Source organism: Aphelocoma coerulescens, chromosome 2 (assembly GCF_041296385.1).
Source record: "Aphelocoma coerulescens isolate FSJ_1873_10779 chromosome 2, UR_Acoe_1.0, whole genome shotgun sequence".
Taxonomy (NCBI): Eukaryota; Metazoa; Chordata; class Aves; order Passeriformes; family Corvidae; genus Aphelocoma; species Aphelocoma coerulescens.
In genome coordinates this window covers 100,780,411-100,800,878 of record NC_091015.1, presented here as the reverse complement: position 1 = coordinate 100,800,878, position 20,468 = coordinate 100,780,411, and the positions used below count along the sequence as shown (strand labels likewise).

Genomic DNA, 20,468 nt, shown 5'->3' with positions numbered 1-20,468 from the left:
GTTCTTTTTTTTTGTCAGCAGTATTTTGTTCATCTGGAAGGAAATGTTTAAAGTATAACTCATTTGGCAATTGGTTTTGGTAAAATCATTGGCTGGCCAAAAGAGGTACTATTTCACCTGGGGATGTCATGTACTATATACCTGCCCCAATCATGAATACAGAGTCAGGGACAGATACACTTTTATAGTGTTACAGAAATATATGCCCTGAATCCAGGGCCATGTGTTTAAATTAGGCAAAATTTCCTAATATATAAAGCAGGGAGCACATTAGCATGCTATACTTCATATCAGGCTTATGTTATAATTTTCTACATGGCTTTATTTCAGTACCACTTTGTAAGTGAAAATCTTTACAGTTCAGTTTGGGCTGAAGTTCGTTCTGTGTAGTTTCCCATTTCACTGACGTCCCACTAGTAGCATTTCAAACAATCTAATGAGAGTCTGCCTTAGCAGTTTTCGGATATAAGTCCATCCTAACACGTGCAGTTTTATTTTAGTATTGGACTAGTATGGGAGGTCATTTAATGCTCAAAACCCCACAACAAACACATTCCTTTAACTATGACTTTTTTTTTGTTTATTTGTATGATTATAGTTTATCTGACAAAGCAAAGGCTTTTACAGGAATGGCTTTTACACGGGAGAACATGCCTGTTCTCTCTGCCCCTGATGACCAGCCCGTACCGCTGCTGTGGCTGTGGGCCGTGGTACTTAGCATTGGACACACAGCATTTATGGCCCTGAGAGCTGGCTCGGCGTGCTGCAGGAGTATCGTACACCAAGGGCAAGGTGTGAGACAGTGACCTCCGCTATTAGCAGCAATGGCACAGGGATTGAAGAAAATCTGGGCTTGAATTGGAAAATTTTAGGGGAGAGAGATTTCCATGAAGTATTATAAACAGCATGCCCCAATAGGAGGGTATGTGAGCAGAGACACACTTGTTACTGCTATCTCCAAACCGCTCTCCTGGTGCTTCGGGAAACTTCTTCCTTACGGGAAACGCCTCCCCGTGCCGGCCCCACTGCCCGGCTCAGCCGCGGCCGGACCGGCCCCGGGGCCGCCGCCGCCCCCGGCGCAGGTCGGGCAGGCGGGGCGGGAGGCGGGCGGAGCAGCGCGGCCGGGCCGGGCCGGGCCGAGCTGAGCGGGCCCAGAGCGCGGCGGCCGGGGAGGCTGCGCTGCCGCGGGAGCCGCGCTGCTCTCCGCGCCGGGCCCTTCCAGCCGGCATGGCCGGGGAGCCGCTCTCCTTCCGCGCCTTCTGCGCCGCCCGCCCCGCCGGCTGCGAGTACGGCTACGGGCACGGGGACGGGCTGAGCGCGCTGCGGGACCGCGAGTTCCCCCGGCTCCGAGGTACCGCGGGCAGCCTGAGGGCCGGGCGAGGCTGCGGGGGGCGGGCCGGGGGCGGGGGAGGCCCGGACCATTCCCAGCTCGATTCTGCCCCGGGTGGGAAGTCTCCCGTACGAGGGAGCGGCGGCAGGGGCGGGGACGGGAACGCCGGGAGAAGGCGCTGGGCTCAGGGGGCTGCAGTTTTTTCTGCGGCTCGGTGGGGAGACGAGAGGCAGCTCTCCTTCTCCTCCCTCCGACACAAATACCTCAGAGGTGCTGTGGATTCAGTAACAGGATTTCGATATGGATTTTAGGAAGGGGGATGGGAGAGAAAGGAGAGACATTATAATAGTAAACTAGCCCATTCTAGTGAAAGTTTGTAGTTAGACAAGTGTTTGTGAAATACTTTTGCAGGTTATGTAGGTTTTCCCATCCCCCAGCATTAACCATCCTTGTGCATGCTACTTCAAATCTAATCGTGATGGTTATATGACAGCAACTTGTTTTGTTTAGAGAAGTATCAATGCCTGTCATATTGGCACTTCAAAATTCTTAGGGCAAAAAGACCCAGGTAGAGAGTGGAGTAAATGACATCCATTTGGATGCCCCGAAACTGTTATTTAGGCCACTCTTGAGAGTTTCATGTTACTGCTCTTTTCTGTTTTGTAATTTCTCTGAATTTTGGTGATTGAATACAAGAGCAGGCTTTCTCACACACAGGTGTTTAGTTAGAATGGAGTTATACTTTCCCTCTAAATGAATATGAAAAAAACTTAGGCAACACTTTGAAGAACTTTGAGATTCAGTAAGTCAATGTCGCAGTCTGATATTAGATACAGTATTTGCATCAGTAAAAGCTTGAACACAAGAAGTTGCTTGTCTGAAATTCAGGCGTAAAATTTGGAAAAGTGGCTGTTTTGTAACTGAAACATTGTTTAGGCCTTTAAGCAGATGAGTTTTCAAAACTCCCAAGAATTAGGCTCATTTCTCAGAGGTTCCCCAGTTTTGAAATAAAGTGTATCTGCTAATGAATGTTTAGTGGATTAGTCTGGTTCCCAAAGGGAGGTTACTGCAAAGACAGAGCATTAGGAGTTTTCCTCCATTTGAAAATGTTTTTCCTAATGTAGCCTTCTGAGCTGTGCAGACTGCTAAAATAAGATGTAGATCATTTAGAATATTTCCAGGAAAAGATGAACAAATACAGGCTTTAAAATAGAATCTTCAATAATGTTAGCTAATTGAAATCACATAATTGTCTATGGTAAGGTGACCTAGGTTGCAAATTCCTTCTGCCCTTTCATTTACCCTTTGGAACTTTAACATGTTATCCAAGTCATGAATTGTCATGCATTCGCCTTGAAAGTTTGTCACGTCTGTGAGGAAACTCAGTAGCCCTTAAGTGATTGCTGTACATGCACATGGTGTCCTGTCTGGGACTCCTTGTCTGAAAAACAGTGACATCTTCTGTGCTCAAGATCTTGTGCCTTCAAGTGATATCAGCAGTGCCAAAAGAAAGGTGCCCAGGGACAGATTCCTAGGCCAAGTGTCCCCTGCCTAACACGTCTCTCTTTAGCTGACTAATTGGACTAGTCCAGGACAGACTCCAGGAACTGGCTGATAGCGGAGCAGTATGGATGAGAAGCACATTGCTTTTACTTATTTCTTGGCCTCCTTTTATTTAGCCATGCTGATGGTCTCAACACACTGATGTTGAGGTAATAAAAAGTCTTCTAAAGCCCTCAATTTTGTTGCCTTGTGGAAAGAAGGCAAAGAAAATGTACAGGCTAATGTACAGGTTGGCGGCAGCAATAGTAAATAAAGGAACCTTCTCCAAGTGACTTACAAAAAATTAGCATTTAGCTGCTCAAGCATTTTCAGTGGCCTGCCAGAACATGCATGTTACAGGATGACGTAGAAGTTTTACATCTCTGGTGGCCTTGGATCAGCTCTCTGGGTAAGTCCTGATTATACAAACAGTGATTCACCATAAGGAACTTGTACCTGTCCATGGGGTTGATCTCTGCTATGTGTCTCCCTACTGCACAAAGCTGCTGCAGTTTTATCCCTTCTAGTAAAGAGCAATCTTAACTAGTTCCACTGGGCAAAAAGAAGGAGTGCTATTTTAGGGAGTTAATAGGAATCATAGAATCATAGAATCGTTTGGGTTGGAAGGGACCTTAAAGATCATCTACTTCCAACCCCCCTGCTGTGGACAGGGACACTTTCCACTCGACCAGGTCACTCAAAGCCCCATCCAGGCTGGCCCTGAACACCTCCAGGAATGGGGAGTCCACAACCTCTCTAGGCAACCTGTTTCAGTACCTCACTAGCCTTAAAGAATTTCTTACAAATATCTAATCTAAACCTGCTCTCTTCCAGTTGGAAGCCATTCCCCCTTGTTCTATGAGTGCATGCCTTTGTCCTATCAGTAGATGCCATCTCCAGCTCTCCTGTAAGCCCCCTTTAGGTACTGGAAGGTGCTACGAGGTCTCCCTGGAGTCTTCTCTTCCCCAAACTGAACAGCCCCAACTCTCTCAGCCTGTGCCCTGTTTATTTGGGGCATGCCTTAAAGATCTTTCCATCATTAAAACTGGTAAAAATTCAGATTTTGCTGGTCACTTTTTATGTGAACAGAATTTTTGGAGTCCCTGTCTAGATACCCGTGAATTAAGCCTAATGTTTGATTTTGGAAGTGTAATTTTTTATGAGTATCATGCGATAATTATTATTGCATATCAATATATTCACTTTTTTCCTGATTACTTATATTTTGTGGCATCCACTAAGGACATCTTGTGCAAATGGTGTACCCTGGGGAAGGCAGAAATCTTTTCTGTGTTACAGACTATTGCTTACATGGTGCTGGTTCTTCTGTTGTAGCTTTAGTATGAGTGGTTGCACAGGTGCCTGTTGAGCAGAAGGTGCAACAGATGTCTGGAGGGAGCACCAGCTACCAGGCATACTGCAAAGCCAGGATTTTTCAAAGGTGGTCCACCTGTGGTTGTATCAAAGTCTTAGGGAGTTTCACTCTTAGCTCCATCAGAAGGAAAGTAAGGTTCATACTCAGTGTGTTGGGGATTTCCCTTTCAGGTTTTGTGAAGAGATAAAAAGAAGTACTTTGCTTCCTTAAATCAGCAGGGGTCTGTCTGTTTTGGCACAGAAGCCTTATATTTTCCCTTTTAAGCCAAAGTTTATCTTCACTTCTGTAATTCAAAGGCTATTAGCTGATGACTAGAGCAGCCCTTTCTAAAAATACATGTGGAGTCTGTGAAACAGATCGCTGTTTCACAGGCAGCAGCGTATGTGCAATATGTGACCTTGACTTTAATCTTGTGAGCAGTGTACCCTTATCTGCAGTGTAGGATTTTAAACTGTGCTTTAGAAACGGATAAAGAAATCAGCAGGAGTTTATAGGTTCTGTTGTTAAGTAATGGGGATGAATATGCTTCTGTGATGTTTATCATTGCAAGGAAAATATCAGCTTCAGTTTGTATCATGGTTTTAAAAAAGAAAAAGCTGACATGTGATTTGGATGCAGCATTTAATCACAAGATACCTTTCCATTTTAAGTCGAGTGCCAGTATTCTCCTCTAATATAGCTGTGGCAGTTCAGTGGGAGCTTTCCAAGAGCAGTAAGCAGTGGATACCCATCCCCCCAATAAAAATCAGCATGTGTTAGCAATCAGGTATTCTTTAAGGGCTACTGACTATTTGAAGATAGTCTTTACCTGAGGTGAAATGGACTGTCCCATTTAATGTCAAATTGGTCACTGTCCTGTACTTTAATGTCATGTCTTACCTTAGTAAGAACATTTGTGAGATGTGTGATTACATACTACTAACAATAATAATGCAATTTGCCTGTTAAACAAAAAGGAAAGGCAGACTGAGCTGGGAGTAACAGAATTGTCCTTTGTTTCTCTGAAACTCAAATGATGTTCCATGAACTGGTCACCTGTATGAGGACTTACTGTATTGCTCAGTTAAGGAATAGCAGTGTATTGGATCTGACCTTACACAAAAGTAAGTTTTTTTTACTCATATTGCTGGTAATTATTTGAGTGGTGACTTTTCCTCTGAGTAGGAGAATGTGAAAAGCAGATCTTCTCTGTGTGCTGCAGAAGTCCTCAGCGGCTCAGTTAGTGAAGTTCATCTCTGTCCTCAGAGAACAGAAAAACCTATCTGTTTTGTCACCTTTGGGGTAATCTAGTTTTTTTTGGCTGAACTTCAGAAGTAAGAAATACATTCTGGTGTGTCAACTCAGAGTAATTTTGTTGATAGGTAGCTGATGCTCACACTTTATGAAACTTGTGAAGATGAGTGGACTGTGAGCCTGAGGAGTCATGCTCACCTCTTGATTGCAAATGTAGGCTTGCCTTGTCAACCAGAAATTCTACCTTGTGCCTGAGATTTTTTCTTTATTAAAAAAAAAAAAAAAAGGAATAATTTTTGCATCCTAAAATAATAACTGCTTTTGGGGAAAGAGGAGGCTGAGGGTTTTTTTTTAATTTCAATTTTTTTTTCTTGAAGATTGAATTTTCAGCAAAACCTTTTATAGTTTGGTTCTTTGAGCAGTACTGGTCTCTGACCAAGTTAGCAGTATGCAGGTCTGATCATGTTCTTTAAAAACCAGTTTGATAGTGAGGGATAAGTTTATTTTAATTAACTTTTGTCTAAAGACCGTCATACACCAGAAACAAGGCATGTACCATTTTATGGTCAGATGCAATGCTTACTGTGAATTCCCTGACACACACCCACCCATTGCTGGCCAGAGTTGAGACAGCATCTCATGGAAAGGACAAATTATTTCTCCCACATGCAGAAACTGGCATATGTTAATGTTAATCCAGTGCTTGCTTCTCCTACACAAAGGCAGCCAAAGCTATGTGCAGGGGAAGGATGAAGCTGCTTTTTGTTGTCTTGTTGGAAGATTCTATGTAGCCTAGAAGAGTTGCTAATTGTGCTGGAGAATAAATCTTACTGAGTTTCCTTATCTCTAGCTCATCCTGAACAGAGGAAAAAATCTTTTAAACCTTTCCATTTGGTGTTTAAAGCTGAGAGCTCTTTCTGTCACTGTCCAGGCTTTTTCACTCTCCTCAGTGGCTGTGAGATCTCTGGTAACCTGCTCCTGTTCTCCATAGCCTCTCCACTAGAATGTGATTTGATTTTGTGAAACACCTATTTTTTTTTTTTTTTTTGAGGGGAAAAGAAAGCAAAAGAAATTATCTTTATTGAAGGAATCTGCTGTTGGACAGTTTGAAATGCTAAAAGACATCTGGGAAGAAGTGTTTAGTGGGTGGAGAAGGTATTGTTCAAAGAAGCTTCAGTATGGGAAGTGTAACCGCACAACTAATGACAGTTGTTTGTAAAAATAAAAGATACATATGCTCATGTAAAGCCTTAATGCTTCCTGTTGATTCCAAGTCAGCAGCAGTTATCTAAATAATCTCTTATCTAAAGAATTGATACCAAAGAGGAGGCATATGTTGAGCGTAAATTGTATTTAGTCCCAAATGCAGTAACAGTAGCTGTGTGTTAGTTTCAGATGTTTTCCTCTGCCTACATGGGAGTAACAGGTACTGCTAAGGAATTCCTTACTCTGCATTTCAGGGTTCAGGAGATGGTCTACTCTGTGCAGGACTGATCTTTCAATTGCTGTTCATGATGGACATAGCTCTGAAAAAAGAGTAGTCAATGATATTGTCATTGTAATACTTCAGCACAGAAAACAGTTTTAGTTTGAAGTTTAGTTAGTGGAAAAAAAAGAAATGTGGAGGAGGAAAGCAAAGTCCCAAACCCTATAAACCTGATACAGCTGACATGAACTCAAAATATTCAGTGGTATTTGAGAAATAAAGAGTCAATCAGTTGGGACTAGATTCTTTACAAGAAGAAATAAACATATATAGACATTAGATTTTTTTAAATCAATATGTAGATATAAAAAAAGATAAGATTTTGGAAGATAAATTTATGGAACTCCACAGATGCTGCAGGGTATCAGCCACCCATTTTTTAAAAAAATTCACTTTTAATTAAAAGATACATTATCTCTAAAATTATTGCCTGTACAAGATGTATATTAGTATTTGAAAGTGTTGAAGCAGGCAGATGTTCTACTTAGAAGAGAACAAGATACTTTTTTCTCTTCCTCAAAAATTGGAAATTCAACAGTCTTTTTCCTACAAAATACCTCCCCAGTGGTACTTTCTTCCTTCTGTTACCTTTGCGTCCTCTTAGGTTCTCCTGTTTGTCCTCTTGGGTTGTTATGATGTTGCTTGATGTTGCTATATGTGAGATGTGTATTGATTTCTTCCCAGGCTATTTTTGTATGTTTCTGTGTGATACATGGATTTTTTATTTTTATTTTTTTTTTTTTTAGTATTAAATATAAGATTATTAATTAAAGAGTGTATCTACGTTTCCAGCAGAAGCTATCTGCTTCTGGTGTTCCTGCACTTATACTGGAATTTCCTCTACCAAATCAGGGCTGGAATCTGATGCCCTTGAAATTTCCATTAGATGTTATGGTAGCAATTCCCATTTCTGCACTGCTTGTCAGAATTCAGGGGTGCTCCCTGTGTAAGGACAAACAGACAAACGGAGAGGTGAGAGGCCAGTGTTTGTGGATCAGCTTGATTCATTGCATGCCTGGTATCAGAGAGATTGCTTTGATGTGAAAAGACTGTCATTGAATTCAGGAAGGCCATACTGCTGAACACTGCACAGTAAAAAGCACTGATATGAGAGATTGATAAATGTGTAGACAGCACAATAATGTTTGGAGAACAGGAAGCCAGTAGGGTGCTTGACTCGGAGAGGATATTTAGGAAGTAGTTTGAGCTTCCAAATGTCTCAGGCTTTTTATAATCCATTGTTTTTGGCCCGAGCCATCAATGCAGATGTTTTCCTTTGTGTGACACTAACATACTGGTAAGGCGGGCTTTTAATTTTTTTTTTTTTTTTTTTTTTTTGCTTTGCTGAACTTAAAAAGGGGACTAAAAAAAATAGAATTATTTTTAGGAATATGTCAGCTTGGGGTTGGTATAATTATTTTCTCTTCCTAATTTAATAATGCTGTTAGTGTTACCATGTCTGCATGTTGAGAACCACTGATTGGTTCCTGTCACATTTGGTAGAAGGGAATGTGTTTTGAGGAGGCATTAGGAAAAGGGTGGTGTCAAGACAGAAGGTGTGGGACAGGGATGTCAGAGTTATGGAGAAACAGGTATAGTAGGGCAGGGAAGCATGAAGACAGGCCACAAAGCATTGAAAAGTCAGCCTTAATTAGTTTAATTGCTAGTGAGTCAAGTTGTTAGGCTCCTGGCTGTATTCGTGTCAGCCCAGATGGATCCTGTGCCTTGGTGCTCTTTGCCCCTTCACCTTCTGCCCTGCTGTAGAGAAGCAATGGTCTGTGAGATGCCTGTGGTGGGGATGTGACTCCAGGTACGCAGCTGTTGTGAGAGTGGCATGCAGGAAAGTGTGAAGTCACTCTTTTTTTCCCCAGTATGTGAAATACCCATATTAAATTGGAAGGCAAGACTGTAGGAGAGAAGTCTTTCTCTCACAGTATTTTATTTCTCCTTCTTGCTTTCAGCATTGTCCTGACTCACTCCTTGTTTCTTGTAGCAGCCAGGGGAATATGGCTTTCACATGAGAAGTAAAAAATAGATGATGTTTCTGTGCTCTTTCAGATTAGTCCCTGAAGCAGCAGGTTCTAAAATGCCTTTAAAAGAAAGTTAAGAACATCGACTGGACAGAGTTTTTTGTCACTTATGGTCTACCTAAAAGAGGGAGATGTGATCACAAGGATGTGATATTTTGGTGACATCGTTAGCTGTGAAGGATGATTACACAACTAAGCTCACTTCTTCTGCCAATATGCAGAATAATGTTCTAAATTAAAATTTGGAAAGATGGCAGGAAGCTTATTTGAAGAAATATTCATTAATTAAATTAATGGTGTGTGACCTAATTTCATTAATGCACAATTAAACACCAAATATCATTCTGTATACCCCTTTGCAAACTTATGAACAGGTCAGGTGAAGTTACACAGTCATCAGAAAGTTTCTCCTGTAATTTCTTCCAGAGGAAGAAATTGAAGCTCTGGACTTTCCACATGTTTGTGTTCACGCCACACAGCACATTAAAGATGTCATAATTCAGTAACTTGGAACTGATGGTATCGGTAAAGGGTTCCAGTGTATGTTGACGTTCTTGAAAAAAAAGACTTTGTATTGCTGTTGAGTAAAATACACTCTTCATCTGCTGTGCCATTCATTTCCCAAGTAATATGTTGAGGAGTGTAGCTAATTAAATGTGTCTCAGAGTTGCATTTTTATTATTTGTATGCCTGCCTATAATTTCTTTTAATGTTAAACAGTTAAAATTGTCTAAAAACAAAATGTTACTTGGCTGCTCTGGCAGTATGCAACCTTCTTTAAATCTGTCATCGTCTTTCATTCGTCACACACTAGGAAAATATTCATTACATATTTAATCAATTTAGGAGTGTGTAAGCCCAGTGATCAGAGTGACATTTCTTTTCTTAATACCTTGTTCAATCTCAGTTGTGATGGATAATTTGCTTTGATAATGCACCTGGCCTTCTCACAAGACTGGATAAAAAAAGATAAATGAAAGTGGTTACCCAGCAAGAGCTCCCTGCCCAGCAGACTGGCCCAAAATTAAAGGCTGCGTGAAAAAGAAGCTTTTGCCATCCACAGAGATGTTGCTTTCTTCTCCCAACACGCATCAACTTGCTGGTATTGCTTAGCTGGGAAACAGACCAAATTAATGTTCACACAAAACTGTATGTAGGAAATTGCACTCCACTGTTGGCCACAGAGTTTGTGTTCACAACAGATGAAACAGATTAATGAGTAAATTCCCGTAAGAATGCAAATTCCTCAGAAGTAACGTATTGTTGGCGGGCATTGGACAGGAGGCTGCCCAGGGAGGTGGTGGAGTCACCATCCCTGGAGGTGTTCAAGAAACGATTGGATGTGGCACTCAGTGCTGTGCTTTAGTTGACAAAGTGGTGATTGGTCACAGGTTGGAGTCAATGACTTTGGAGATCTTTTCCAACCTTAAAGATTCTATGATTCTTTGATATCATGGAAGGTTGTCAGGAGGTGTAGCAATATGGTAATGTTCCTCCTCTTACCACTTTAGCTTGGATGTTTAGTGACAGGTACAGTGCTGCAAGACAGCCGAATATCACACATTCAGGTTGACTGTTTGCCCTTCTAAAAAGGAGATAATTTAATATTACTATAATTGCCTGAAAATACGTGCCATTTAAATTCATTGGAAATGACTTGAAAGACTTGGAGTACATAAGAAATAAACTAAAAACCATGTAAGTTGTGATTTGGGTAGCATGAAATTACATGCAAGAGACATTAAAATGCAAAAATAACCTTTAAGGGATGGCTTGAAAGGTGTACTTTTAAGATAGACTAAGGCAATAAGAGTGTGACACCTCTGAACTGCACTGCAGCTCACTTTTTCTGGGGACAGAGCAGCCCATGTAACTGGAGCCCACAAATTCTTTTCCATTTAGTTTTTTCCATTTCTCATCTGACTGAGGTGCATGTCCCTGACAGATTTTTTTTCTGGTAATGAAATTAAGCCCTCTTTTTGCAAACTGTTAGCTCTTTGGTTAACATTTGATTTGAATTGTCTAAGTATCACTCCAAGCTCACCAAGAGCAGAAATACAGAAGGGAGAAAACTATTGAGAGTTGTAAAGGGAAAATCACTTTCTGTGTATATTAAATATCCCCCAAAGCCATCTTAAATTGCAAAGCTGGAGTCATAGTGAAAATCAGCCTTCCTTCCTTCCCTCCCTCCCTCCTTCCCTCCTTCCTTCCTTCCTTCCTTCCTTCCTTCCTTCCTTCCTTCCTTCCTTCCTTCCTTCCTTCCTTCCTTCCTTCCTTCCTTCCTTCCTTCCTTCCTTCCTTCCTTCCTTCCTTCCTTCCTTCCTTCCTTCCTTCCTTCCTTCCTTCCTTCCTTCCTTCCTTCCTTCCTTCCTTCCTTCCGTCTCTTTGATATAGGTCTTGTTGAAACCACAGTTATAAATCTGAGATTTTTTTTGGTAACTGAGTTGTGCATTTCAGTGAAATTGTTCAAAATTCATGCTCAGGTGAAATTCTCTAAACTGGCATTTGATTAAAAAGTCATAATACCAGCAGCTTTATCTGCTCTTTGTCCTTCAGGGTCACTTCCTGAGTAATAGGTTGACTTCTCTAATGATCAGAAAATTAATGATTTGTTTTTCTTCTGCAGAAAGAGTAAAGCTTCTGATTTTGGGTTACATGGAAATTTAGCTTTTCATCAATTAGAATAGCAGTTATTGATGTACTCGGGCATAGCTAATGGCTCGACAGCATTGAGGAGATTACCGTGCATTGAAGTGGTTCTCCTATAAACAGAACACTGCCACTATAACTCCAACATAAAGGAAATCTATTCCTTGGGAAACACCTTTTTTCCTTTCAGATACTAACAATTTATGATTTGTTGCTGTTAACTATATTCATTGAGAAGGGTTGATCAATAGTTTAAGTCACTTCAGTTACATTCCTTAAAGCCTCTGTAAAAACAGTGCACAGAAGGAAGAGGTAGGGTATGAAGGGGGAATGAGGCAGATGCCTGGGTCAAAAAGTAATTTAAATATTCATTGTTCATTGAAACCGTCACAAAGGTCTGTTTCAATAGTAACTTCCATAGCTTATTGTAAAGTTGAGTTTTAAACTTTCCATCTTCTATTTCTATGGAGACCTGAGTGTATTTGGAAAACAGAATTGAAGTTGATCTTTAGTCATAAACTACAGCTTGGAAAGAAACCACACTTCCGTGAATGAGTAGCAAAGTAATGATGAGATTGTTAGGAGCTGCCTCATGTTCAGGCTTGGTGAAGCTCATCTGCAGAGTGCAGAAAGCATCACTGCACCACAGGGCTGTGGAACCAGGGCTGCCTTCTAGTGAGCGCTGCCATGGGCCCAGCTTCTACTGATCCACTGGGAGAGATTGGCAGACAGGAGACAAACCCTTCTTGTGGCAGTATAGGAAGCCTCCTTGAGATGTAGGCTGTGTAAAAACAAATCCTCCCTTCATCCCCTGTTTTTCAATATCACCTTGCCCAAAGGGTGAGGCTACCCCAGTGAAATGCTTTCTAGGGATTGAAGCCATCTACTTCTTCTCTCTTACAACTCACCTTCTTGGTTGTCCTTAGAAGCCTGTAACAGTATGAGGTTGAGTACTTCATGAATGATGAAAATGTCTAAATTCTAGTGAGTTACATCAATACTTTAATTTAGTGAGTTTCCTTTCTAGCTGGTGTTTTTCAAGGGTGGGGATAAGTCTTCCTCACTCAGCTCCCCCAGTGCCAAATTTAAAAATACCTGCTTTTGTTGGAATATTTATATCCTGATTAGCAATAATCCAAGGCAAATCAAGCTTTTTAGCTCGTGGGTGCTAAAGTTACCCACTTATAAAATATTATGAAAACCCCTTTTCCTTTGGATGTGTGGACTGTTGTGTGGAGTTCACAGTGTGGAATGCTTGTTTGAAGGCACTCAGTCGATTCTCCAGACTTAGCATCACTGAGCATGACAGCTCCTGAGAGATTAAAGAGCTGTTACCATCAGAAGTTTAATCAATTTTTCTTTCATTTCTGCAAGTACAGAGAAGGATAGGTGTACTTGTAAAGTGTCACGAGGATTACAGTGCAATGCTTTCTGGATAAACTTCATTATATAAATAATGGATAAACTGAAGTGGGGGTAACAGGACCAAATAATCTCATGACATCTGCCACATTTCCAGAAGTGTCTGATCAGATCTTCAAATCTGAGTTCTAGATAACTTGTGGGTACATTCCAGTAGCCATCACTTCTGTTTTCATCCATTCTAGTTGTAGAAGTATGATTAGGTACTAAACTAATCAAACAGCCATTAATTTACAATGATCTCTCCTCAATCTTACATGTGAAATGATTTATAATGAGTGGGATATTCAGAAATTTGGGGGATAACCTGTCTTTGCCTAGTTCCCACTTCTTCAAATGCTTCCTAAACTTTATGTTTAGAGAAAGTATTGTGTATTTAAAAATTATTTGGATTGTTACATGGGTTGTATTGAAATAGCATGAGAATTTCTCAAATGAGTAAAACTGTTATTTATAATATAATTATAAAAGTCTTCCAGCTATGAGGGGTGAAGCATGGAAGGGAGTCTCTCGGATCTTTTGCTTTAGGGTAAGAAATTCTGTGTGTATGTGCTGTTTGCTTGATCAGTTCGTTTGTTTCTTTTATAATCTAGCTACGTGATTTGGGGTCTTTCTAGTCACTACATATCTACTTTTTTTTGTTTGTTTGTTTGGTTTGTTCGTTTGTTTGTTTGTTTGGGGATTCTTTTTTTGTTTTGGGATTTTTTTGGTTGGTGGGTTGGTTTGGGGTTTTTGTTTTGGTTTTGGTTTGTTTCATTTTTTACTGTAGATTGAATTTCCCCTTAGTTGTAGAACAGAAATAGCTGAATCCAGAGGAGAAACTTTACTGTTTAGGCTCTTAATTAAAATGAGTTGTAGCTAGTGCTGCATATGTTGAATCTACTTCAGTGCACTGTGTATTCCATGTAGAATGACTCAGAAGAAAACAGCAGTCTAACATATATAGTCTCTGGATATATGTTGGCTGAGATTCCTGGCTTGTAGACAGCAGTATATGAGAAAGAATGAAACACTAGAGAAAAAAAAAGTTATATAGGGAAGAATCTATTCCTATCAAAACTGATTGTTTCGCATTGTCTTTTCGCTGAGCAGTCATTACAATGGGTATATATACAAATGTCAACATAAAAAATAGAAAAAAAATGGGTATCTCTCTATAAATCTGTGAATTTTACTGTCACTCTGGTGAGAACACAAAGCATCATCTTTCATAGCAGAAGTAAGAAAACTGTTTCAAACTGGGAATAGGGGAAAAAGAGCATAGAGTAGGCATGGGGAAAAATTTGCCCTTAATACCATACTCCTTGTCCCTCAGTCAGCAGACATGGGAGAAGCCCCTAGTTTGCTCTGTAGAAAAAAATACTCTGTGTTTACTATGCAATAACTGATCTCACAAGGTTCACTTTATCCTAATTTTCTGTGGAGGCAGAGTACCAAATATCTGGTGTCTGTACAAAATACTGAGGAATACTTGCTTTCCATCTAGAAACAAGCTTTCTCAAAGCAGTAATCTCACATGTAACCAGTGTCCTGTGCAGCTGATTGCCTTGGCTCATTCTAGTTTTACTATTGGGGAGCCATTAATTCTGTTGTGGTGGTGATTACATGACATAATAGGGATCATTTGTGTTCCAGTATTTATGGCACAAGTTTGGAGAGCAATTTTTGGAAGTAAATAGATCTGGAATGAAACATGTAGAACCAATTGTATGCACTGAGTTAGATGCATTTTTTGAGTTATCATTGTTTCAGGGTATTTTGACCCATATTTTTTTCCCATTAGTTGTTTGAATTTTTCATAGTCTAATTTGAAATGTGGTGGGCAGATTGAGATATCTGACTGAGCCAGATTTACAATAGTTGTGATCTTCAATTCTTTGAAAATCAGGTCCTTCTTGAGATAGCTGTAACTAAGGACACAAATGAGGGCATGATAACACACTAATTTTAAAATTTAAATTTTTATTAAACCAGTTTGATTTTCTTGTTGCTTTGCTTAGATTTATAATCCTTTCCCTTACAGTTTCCAAAGCCCTGAGCTGTCCCTTGGCCTTTTTGTGCTCCACCAAGAGCCTTCACTAAATATTTTAGAATGTGGTTTTGATGTGTTTAGGTTTTTCATTTTTGCATCTCCTGGGTGATTTTTTGGTGAAAAATGTTCATGCAGTTTTGCTAAAAATAAACAAATAGGAATTACAAGTTAATTTCTTCTTAATGACAAATAAGTAGCTTTAGAATGCAAGTGATAGGAATCAAATGTGGTATTGTTGCCTTTAACATACTTGCTTTGGGGCAATATAGAAATAAAATGTCCGCAAGCACAAATTCAACAAAAAGTAGAAATTTTGAGGATATAAAAAGAGCTCCTTACAGAAGTTTAATACTATTCTGAGATGTTACTTCTAGCTATAGCAAGTGTGAGGAAGTATTTGAAAATTAACAGTGCATAAGTTAGCTTTGAAATATTAGAAAATTACTACTATTTTTCCAGTTATGATAATACTGTTCATTATTAATTAGATCATTCATTGTCATAAATAATGCTCACCTCACTTAAAATTCCTCTCCATCCCCACTTCTTGTTACGGAATCAATTCCTGAATTTTTTTGCTTGTGTAACTCTTCATGTGTCACCAGACACCCTCTGCCCAGGTAAGGACGAGGTGTGTTCAGCCATCTGGTTTGTACAGCATCCATAGAAGTGGTCTGTAAAGAAGGAGCAGCCTTTGGCCTGGCTAAGGAATTCCAGCACTGGCTGGAAGCTCTATCACTTCTGTGTGGCTGTGCTAGTTATGGAGGAGGCTCCACATAGGAAATTACTACCCATACTTGGAATCCAGTCCTATAGTCACTTTTGGAAGCAGCATATGCCATGTGTAGTTTTATCTAGATAGTATTTTGAAGTACCCTGTATCAGAAATTGAGTAAGATACGTTGTATGAGCATTGTGTCTGGTCTTGTCATTTATTCAAATCTTATACAACTTGTGGGGGAAGACCTTGATTTTTAAATACATAATGTTTTCTTAGATGTTTTGAGGCAAAGTGCCATAGCTAGTGTTGTGGCAGAGTTGTGAATTTAAGCTCGGAGTTTAGATATTAGGGGTACTGGAATATTTGTTTTCCCATGCATAATATTTTACTCATTCTCAAATCTAGTCTAGTGTTAATAAAGCTAGATAATAAAATAATAAAGTGTATTTAGTATTTTGAATAATTTATGGTGAAATTATAATTCTCTTTAATTTCTAAAGTCATTAGTATTGAAAGAATCTCTTTAATTGAGAGAAATTATACCATGATTCAGTGAAGCACAGGTGTATGCTTATAAAACTGGGATGACATAGTAATTGCTTTATTGCTGGTTCCATGAAAAAAAAAAAGGAAGAACTGTGAAACTTATTTTTGTAGCCAAAGGTACCCAATGGAAGGTTGCTACCAAAAATGAAATTCTGTGTATTTCTATCAGTAGCGTCAGACTGTTACTGGGTTTTTATGATACTGAGATATTTTTATCTCTTAGTATTAACTTAAATTGGACTAACTTCACAGGTGTCCCAAATACTACTTTTATTTAAACATAGACCATTCTGATAAAGATGCAAAGGAGAAGCAGTTGACTGAGTGGACTTGCATCGAGCTGAGCAGCTTTGGAACTCAGTCTCCCGTACTGGAATTCTATAGTAGATGCAAATTTATTCAAATTAAAAGTGTGCCTGACTCTCTTCAAAGATATTCACTGATAACTGTGGTTAGTGTACTGTTATTGAAAGTTGGTTTTGTTTTTGTTGAGTGCTGCTGATGTTCTGTAGATATTAATTTTGATTTCGATTGAAAGCAGATGTGATGGCCTCTAGGTTATGATTTTGCCAAATATCAAAACGTACAATTGGATAAGCATTAGAGAGGAGAAAGTGGGAAAGGGCTGTAAGGGAAGAGAGTCTTCAGGTTCACATCTGCTTTTCCTTATGTTTTGCTACAAGAAGCAACAGGGAAACACTAATTATCCTCTTAAGGGGATCCTTACGTACATATATATTCATATGCCCATCTCAGCCCTGCATACACAGGCACATTTGTGCATATTTGTAAGTAAAGGTGTACAATATGTGCTTGGAGGAAACACAATTACCTGGGTGCCTTAAACACACCTCTGGAGCAGTTCTTCATTTGATGTAACTGACTCCAGTAAATTGATCTATGTGATTCTGAGATTCTGTTACTTTTGCCTGTTATTACAGCACTCCTACTCCTCTTGTCAATGGGTTACTACAAATATTGCACTTTTAAAATTGATAGCTGGAGTTTTAGAGAATCCATGCATGTCCTAGAGACTGAAGATGTTCTTTAGGTGCCAGATAAAGATACAGCTATATCCAGTGCTTTTAATTAAAGAAAGGAAAATTTCACTTACTTCAAAGGTCATTTAAGCTTCTGTGCAGACTGTAATCCAGCTCTTTAACTTGGCCTGGAACCAGAAAGGTGATCAGTGCAGTATGTTTAGGAAGTGCTGGTTATAGTGTATTTGTTAATGGTTTAACTCGCAGTTCAGCAGAGCCTCATAATTCCAAAGGCTCTGGAAACCTTGATGCGTGTTCTCATGTTTGAATGGAGCTTGCTTCTCTTTGCAGAGTTGAGGTCTCTGTGACCTGAAGGCAAAGTTCTGCTTTGGTTATTCATTGTAGTACAGCAGAAATGCAATCAGACTCTGCATGCGTTCCTTTTGAGTCACTGGACTTTGGAAAAGACCATTTTTTGCTGGGTTGCAGCCCTTTGAGTTCAGACAGCCTGTCCTCTGAAAATGTAGTATCTGTACTCAGTGCAACATAATGCCTCTGGAAGAGCCACAAACTCCTTCTTCTAAACAGCTTTATGGCAGTGTCCAGCAGTGGATTGTTGCTGCCCAAAGTCAGATTCAAAGTAATCACCAAACTTGGAAAAGCTGTGTCACATGCCAGCCATCCTTTAGAAAGAGGGTTGTAAATGATGTGTTTGTGACAATAGCTCAGGAGATTTTTAGTTTTCTTTTAGAAATCTTTAACATGGACAGCAGGGAAGTTAAAAAAATTGAGAATCTGGAAGCTGCATGCTGTTACTTGTATTTAAAGCAGGCCCATGTTAGGTAGGATTTCTCTCACATACTGCTGTGTTCAGACCTACTCATTGGGAAGCTGGTATTTTTGTCACAACTAGTTAACAAATCTCTACAGTTGTCAAACTGTTTCAGAATTAAAAACTTTGGTTTCCCCTAACAGTATTTTTTGATAAATGTACTGTTTCATTCATAGTAGATTTCTGAAAATGATTGTTGAGTATTTGAATCTATGCTTGAAAATACCCCTAAGAAATATAAAATAATCTGTGGAAATTCATTTAGGTAGAGTATAAGACAGTAACAGAACATTTATGCCAATGCTTAATTGTATATGTATTAAATTATTTACAGAAACTTGTGTCTGTTAGATTTTTTGTCTGAATGGGAACAATTTTATTTTCAAGTAGGAGATGCTTTTTTTACTGAAGTATTAAAATTTTGTAGAGGTATCAGGAAATTACAGTCAGTCCTGAAAAAATTTACAAAACAATTCTTATTTTAAAAAAATCCCTAAATAAGAAATAAGGTTATTTAATGAGTTCTGTTATTGATATCTGCATACCTAATGTGGTCAATGAATTTCAATAAAGGTAAAGCAATTGAGTATAATCTTACTATTTCAGTCAGTCTGTTTATAGTTGAATAGTTTCACCTGAGAGAGCAGCTTGGATCAAATTACTATAAAGTATAAATTAATCTGTGGGAACTTGGAGCCAAAAGGTTTTAAGATGGAAAAGTATCTAAATTAACCCAATACATATGCAGAACAAAAACTTACACATAGTTTTTCATGCATACTTACTATCTCCCTAATGAAATCTCAGTATTTTCTCTACCTCATTAAAAGTAAATTGTTTGTATTAAGTCCTAATTATTTACTCAGTAGCAATACTGAAACTCCTACACTTAACATTTTTACACACTGTTGTTGCTGTCTCCTGATTGTGGTTTCAGTTTTTGTTGGTGGCTGCTCACTGGTGAAAAGGTGATACAGGAGATCTTGGCCAAGCATTATATATGGGCATTTCAAGCATTAAGCCTCTCCCTGGTCTAATAATGCTGTTTTTTCCTGACTACACTACAATCAGTTAGGAGTGTAAATCAGGTAAGGAGTAACAGTTAGGAGTGTAACCCAAGAGATCTGGATATGTTGGTCTAAGGAGGTATATTTCCAGTAAAGTTAGGGATGCTTACTCTAGGTTTCCAAAATTCTGAGATCATCTTCTGGAATGTGTGTTCTGCTCCCCCACTCCTGCTCTCCAATCCCCTGTTGCTCCCAGAGAAAGGGCTTCCAGGTGGAAGAGGCTTGACTGGGATTGAAATCAGTTTTTGGAATTACCATTTATTAGGAATAAAGGAACATGGAATTTTTAGCCAGAGCAGATGGAGAGATACTACTGGGTTGTCAAGGGAGAAATACCTGTTAAAGCTGAGTGGCTGGAGATAGATATTGAAGCAAAAGAATGCTGACATGAGAGATATGAGAATATACTGATCATGGAAGAACTGTCTAGAGGGTGAGATGTAGTTTCTTACTAGGAAGATACAACTGTGAAGCACTGTTCTGGTTTGAGCAAATAGACCAACAGCCTGCCTGTTTTGCATAGAGGTAGCTTGGCTGATGAGTGTTGTAGCAAAGGACTGCCCACTGTGGGCCAGGAGAATCTTCTTAGACCTCTCATCTAATGAGTGTGGTTTTCGCTAAAGCCCTCACTCACACTCTTCATTCCACAGTCTTTGAATTTATGCACAGTTCCTCTTGGTAATGTGGTCATTTGGTTTTACATATTTTTCCCTGAAAGATCAAATTTATGCTGAACAGAAATTTATGCTTCACTTACTCTTACATCCCTGAAATTGATCTTCACTATTTGTTCCTGGACTTTTCGCTGGATGGTGCAAGTAAATCAAGGGCTGTAAATGTCTGTGAGGAGCCTTGTGTGAAGAACTCCCATTGGAGAATAACTTTACCACTGGTTTTCAGCAGCAGCCTTGCTTCTTTGCCAGAAAAAGCAGCAGAGAGGGCTGTTACATTTGCCAAACAAGGCATTAACATGGTCTTGTCATTGGGAAGGAATGATGGCTGGGAAGTACTTCTGCAGGGCCTCAACAATGGATAATTGATATTTCCCATCTGTCATTGAGTGTTCCTAGTGTGTACCAGTTCTCATGTGGGTGTTTGATTATTGCTGTGGTTGCAAGTTCAGCCCAAGGCTCCAGCTGCCAGAGGCTCATAGTGAATTATTTCTGCGTAATGAAATGAGTTTTAAGGGAAATTGGTGAAGAAAAGGGTTACTCTTTGGTTTT

The 20,468-nt window shown here is 39.5% G+C and overlaps 1 protein-coding gene across 1 annotated transcript in view; it reads left to right on the top strand.

Moving 5' to 3' along the window:
* The first annotated feature begins 1,189 nt into the window (after positions 1–1,189).
* Positions 1,190–20,468, top strand: part of MOCOS (molybdenum cofactor sulfurase) — a 209,820-nt gene continuing 190,541 nt past the window's right edge. Inside the window, exon 1 of the mRNA XM_069004162.1 lies at positions 1,190–1,351. Coding sequence (XP_068860263.1) covers positions 1,228–1,351 — 124 coding nt within the window. The 5' untranslated portion in view covers positions 1,190–1,227. The remainder of the gene's footprint in view (positions 1,352–20,468) is intronic.